Here is a 5,480-nt window from a genome sequence, read left to right as displayed (position 1 = left end):
TATATATATATATATAAAACTTCAAACATTTGCCAAGGTAAAAGAATAGTATAATGTCCTCTCACTCTCCCTGATTTCCAGATACCCCTCACCCAGCTTCAATCAATAACCACTCATGGCCAATCTTGTTTCTTCCCTGCTCCCTGAATTGCTCCCTCCCACTACTAGATAATTTTGAAGTAATTCAAGGCATCTCCCATCACAGATTCTCTCTCCTCTACCCCAATTCCACTCCCTAATCCCCATCTCAGCAAAGCCTACTGTTGACTGAAGGAAAGAGACATGGACCCAAGGGATGTGAAACAAAAGAGAAGACAGTAAGGGGCACCGAGTGGGTGGCTATATTACCTGGGAAGGTCTTATGGCACAGGTGGATTTTGAGCAGATCTTTGCAGCACAGGTAGAGTCCTGATGGGCAAGAATGACAAGATGGGAGTGACCTCCTAGGCAGAGAACAGCAGGCACATAGACACAGGTGTGTAGGGGCGCCAGGGGGTGAGCTGTGTCTTTACCTGAGGTAGTAGTGGAGGTGCTGGTGTCTCTCCAATCTCTATTCTGTGCTGGCTGCCTGGAGATGTTTTCCTGCTAGTCCAATGAAGCATGGTTATGAGTGATAACATAGTTGAAGGAGTGTTCTTGAAGGACATTATGGGTCAAAGAAATTTTGGTAGACTAAACTTTTAATTAAAAAAACAAAAACAAAAACAAACCTTACACATTAACTTCTGCAGAACACATCTACGTCTTTGCAGTCTATGGTCTCCAGCTCAGGGATGGGTACCCAGTCCACACTCAATGCTTCTTTGATTGTAATAACCTAGTTCTCCCTACCTTCGAGACCTTTATATTTATTATAGATTCGAAAGTTAGTTTGATAACTGCCTAGATGGGGCAGTTTATGTTGGTTTTAATGAACAGAGGAGATACTTGTTCATGAAAATTCTTTGTAAAAGATACAGGTTTGGTCCAGAGTCAAGTCTGTTACTGTAGTAGTTTGGTATTGACATTATTTACCAGACCCTGGTTTGGTTACTTAAGGTTGTCAGCCACTCCTTGGTTCTCTCTCTGTTTATCCATCATGGATGTCAGAGGAAGGAATGTGCAGTAGTAGGAATTTTGCAGAATAGAGAGAAGGTCCTTTGTGAGTGGCTTCCCCACCCCCTCTTTGGTCTACCTTCTTCTCACTCCCTAGTGAGGGATTCTTGGGTTCTTTATCCTTGCTGGCGCTTCCCTCCATGGCACTTCACAGAACTGACCTGGTGATCTTCTTGGCAGATTTGCTCCTTCATCTGGAGAGCGAAGAGGCGCTGGATTGATGATCAGTATGTCCCATATGCCTACAAGGGGGAGGAGTGGGTTGGCTATGATGATGCCGTCAGCTTCAGTTACAAGGTGAGACCTTGTTCCTTTCTTGCTCCAGCATAGAGTTTCCCTCTGCTTCCGTGAGGCCTTTGTCTGTACAGTGTGTGAGTGTATGTGTGTGTGTACCTATAAAACTGGCAGGTTAACTTGTTAGCCTGTAAGTAGAAAAAAGTCTCAGCATCTTCAGTTTCAAACTTGACAATTATGGGGTTCATGCTTATTTTACATTTGGGAGAAGTAAAGCCCAGAAGGAGCCAACTGATTTGGCCTTGGAGCTGTTTGGATGTGACAGATTGTATCTTTTCCATCAGCCTTACGGAAAACACTCATAAAGTAATAATAAAACCTGGATTCAAGGCTAAACATCCTCCTTTTAGTTATAGCTGAAGTTTAAAAAATCATGGATAAAAGCCTTTATTTTCTTATATGTGTAAAAGGTACAATATTATCTGCTCTACTCCTCCTTTCTAGCATCACTACGGTATAAGGTATGTTGATGTGATTTTTAAAAAATAAAGCAATATCTATCATTTAATATGATGATAGTGGTGATTAGCAGGCTGGGGAGCCAGACAGCATTTAACATTTATGAACATTTACTATGTGCAAAGCATTGCTCCAAATATTTTACATGTAGGAATTTAAAAATTGTTTTTCAAATCGTGGCAAATTATATACAACATAAAAGTCACCATTTTACCCATTTTGTTACAGTTCAGTAGCATTAAGTACATTCACATTGTTGTGTAACTATCACCCTTATCCATCTCAGAACTTTCTTCCCAAAGAAAGTTTTGAAGTAATTCAAGTAATTCTTTCAGTCTTCCCAACTGAAACTCCACACCCATTAAACAACTGCCCATTCCTCCCTCACGCAGCTCCTGCTAATCCCATCTCTACCTTCCATCTCTATGAATTTAACTACTCTAAGTACTTCTATGAGTGGAATCATAGTATTTGTCTCTTGGTAACTGGCTTATTTCACTTACCATAATGTCTTCCAATTCCATCCATGTTGTAACATGTGCATGTAGGAGTTCTTTGGGTCCTAAAAATGTTGGAAATGTTATTATCCACTTTTTTTTTTACACATGAGGCAACTAAGACACATAGCTTTATGTAACTTTTCTCAGGATCCCATAGCTCATAAGCAGTAGAGGCTAGATTCGGATAGAGACTGCATGCCTAGCCATCCTGCCATATTGCCTTCTGAGAGCCCACCTGTTCTTGCCATTGTACCTAGTACAGTGGGTTGACTGACTACTGCTTTTACAGGCGTTTTTCATAATGAGAGAGCATTTTGGGGGGGCCATGGTGTGGACATTGGACCTGGATGACGTCAGGGGCACTTTCTGTGGAACTGGCCCTTTCCCCCTTGTCTACACATTGAATAATCTCCTGGTGAAGGCTGGTGAGTAGCTATGACCTGGAAACTGGGGTTGGCTGTTGCACACCCAGCTACTGGTGCGTGCTTTCTGTTAGATCTAAAGGCTTTGGTGAGGCAACGTGACACTGAAAGAGGAGAATAAACTTTGATGCCACGCTAGTCTGCTTTCTAATCTTGGTTTGAATGCATGCTCTATTTGACCTCTGTGAGCTTTGTTTTCCCCATCTACAAAATGGGAGTAATCCTTACACTCAGGACATTATACAAACTAAATGAGATATGGAATGAAAACATGCTGGCTCATAGTGAACACAATATATGTTAGTTTATTTCTCTATTTCTTTTTTCTGTTTTCATGGAACAAGAGCCAGAAAAGGAAATTAGGTTTCTTTTTGATATCTCTTTGATAGTAGAGACTGCCTTGGCAGTTAGGAGATGGAACCTGGCATGCTAGAGCTGCAACAATCTTGGAGGTGGTCTATAACCCTCATTTTGTGAGGAGACTAGGGCTCAGAAAGATAATACAGCCAGTCAGGGGTGGAAATGGGACTCCAACCCAATTCTTTACAGCATGCTGTCTAGAGCAGCTTCCTGGCCCTCAGCCTTGTTCCTGGTGCCTCCCAGGACGGGGGGACACAAAAGGGTTCTCCTTGAGGATTCCACAAGTAAGAAATAGGCTTTGGGGGCAAGGTCTTACTCAAGGTGCAAAGGTCAAATCAAGGGCTTAAGCATAGAGAACTGGCAGACTCATCCTTGGGGTTACTCACTGGAAATGTAACAGACCCACTGAGTGCCCATGGGTCCCTGGGATCATGTTAACATGATGAGGTAGGGGAGTAGGGCTTCCATGTGTTGAGATTTTTGTCTATGTCCTCAAGTGGGTGCATTAGGAAATCCTCCAATTCTGGTTTGGGAGCAGGTACTTCAGCCCTGGAGTGGGTCTAGTCCTGCCAGTAATAGGATGGGAAGGAAGGGGTAGGAATCTCAACCTTTTCTGATGATTTCCTCTAGAGTTCAGCTCAACTCCTCCACCAAAATTTTGGCTCTCAACTGCTGTGAATTCTTCAAGAATTGGCCCAGAAAGGCTGACTGTGATCAAGGATTTGACCACTGATTTGGGGATCTTGCCCCCAGGAGGGGAGGCTGTGGCCACCGAGACCCACAGAAAGTCTGAAACTATGACCACAGTCCCCAGAGGTGGGCTTGTGACCCCTACAAGGGAAACTCTGTCCTTTGGAAAACACCCCCTAGCTGCAGAATGGAAGACGGAAACCCCTGGAGAGGAGACCATGACCCCTGTGGGCCAGGCTGTGACCCCTGGAGGGATAACTGTGGCTCCTATGCGTCTTCAGACTGGAGAGAAAATCATGCCCCCAAGAAGGAAGGCTGAAGCCCCTGGGAATATGACCATCCCCTCAGGAAAGACGACAGTCACCCCTGCTGGGCAGACTGAGACTCTCGAGAAGAGAATTTGACTTCTGAGGTGGACCCTGAACCCCTGGTGGGTTACTTTGGTCTTCACACAGAAGCTGAAAACTGGATGCTGCTCTCTGGTCCTGTCATCTCGCCCCCAGGACACACTCCTCTTGCTTTTGACAAGCCCTTTGTTCCCACTGATGGAATCATTCCTCTGATGACTCAGTAACCCTTCCAGTGAGTCCTCTCTCTCTAAAGAAGGAAAATCCAGAAAACTCTGCTGTGGACCGAGGATCCTAAGATCTGTTGTTGGCAGAAACTGGGGAAAGTCCTTGCCTTTTCTTCTAGGTCCCCTGACCAAAGCTGCCTGTGCCCAGCCATTCATAAACCATTCTTGGGGCAAAGCAGGCCCCAGGCCACACTGAGTTAATCTCTCTTCTGTTGAATAAACTGGAAGCATAAGAATTCATTTGAGTTCTCTGAAATTCTTTTCTTGAAATGACCTGTGCTAGCCAGTTATCAGCTTCTCCCTTTCAAGGTCACTTTCCTCTCCTGTTATTTTTGGAAAGAGGGAGTTTGTGTCTAGCCCATGCTGATGTGGATTCCAGTGTCCATTATGTGCTTCCCTCTCTGCCATGAACAACTGCTGACTTCACTGTTGGTCAGAGCCAGAATCTCCTCTAGAGAAGTTTTCCATACTCCCCAAGGGGGCTGAGAGAAGGAGGAGGGTGTTGTGCCTTCCAATTATATTCCCTACTTTGTAAAGTCTTAGTTGTCTCTGAAAAAACACCCCCACCTATTCTCTCCATAAGAAGTGGTGGAGGGGAAGACAAAATCATTATTTTTTGTGTTACCTGCAAACTTCTAGGTCTCCTCCAGAAACACCAGTTCCTGTACTACACACTGCAGTCCACCTACAGAGTATTTTCCTGGGCATGATTGACCCTCATAGTCAATATAGACACAGGACCAATTTCTAGCCCCCCTCTTCTGGGAAACATTGATGCTAGTGAGTGTCAGATCTACCACCAATATTACCTTTTCTTTTGGAAGTGCAGCCTCCAAGACTTTAAGATAAGGGTCTCATTAAAATACCTGTGGGAGCAGGCACCTATCATAAATGATTAAAGCAGGTGTAGTCTGTATCCACACATGTCCCCAGGACCGTGTTGCCACACCATAAATCCCAAATCAGTTAAGCTGCAAAACAAACCAACCTCAAAACTTAGTGGCTTACAAAACAGCTATTTATTTAGCTCATAGATCTAATATTTGGTAATTTAGGCTGTGTTCAACTAGGTGGGTTTTTTTTTTT

At 44.0% G+C, this 5,480-nt stretch overlaps 1 protein-coding gene across 1 annotated transcript; it reads left to right on the top strand.

Moving 5' to 3' along the window:
* Positions 1-1,263: 1,263 nt before the first annotated feature.
* On the top strand, positions 1,264-4,406 carry LOC112392091 (oviduct-specific glycoprotein-like; the record flags this gene model as incomplete). The annotated part of the gene is made up of 3 exons (XM_024733619.1): positions 1,264-1,392; positions 2,638-2,773; positions 3,761-4,406. Coding segments are annotated over 3 exons (729 nt in total), but the record flags the coding sequence as incomplete, so codon positions are not given.
* Positions 4,407-5,480: the final 1,074 nt, after the last annotated feature.

This window comes from Neophocaena asiaeorientalis, unplaced genomic scaffold, assembly GCF_003031525.2.
Source record: "Neophocaena asiaeorientalis asiaeorientalis breed wild unplaced genomic scaffold, Neophocaena_asiaeorientalis_V1.1 C49229595, whole genome shotgun sequence".
In the NCBI taxonomy this organism is placed as follows: Eukaryota; Metazoa; Chordata; class Mammalia; order Artiodactyla; family Phocoenidae; genus Neophocaena; species Neophocaena asiaeorientalis.
Note: the sequence above shows the minus strand (reverse complement) of the source record. Positions and strands in the feature narration are given on the sequence as shown.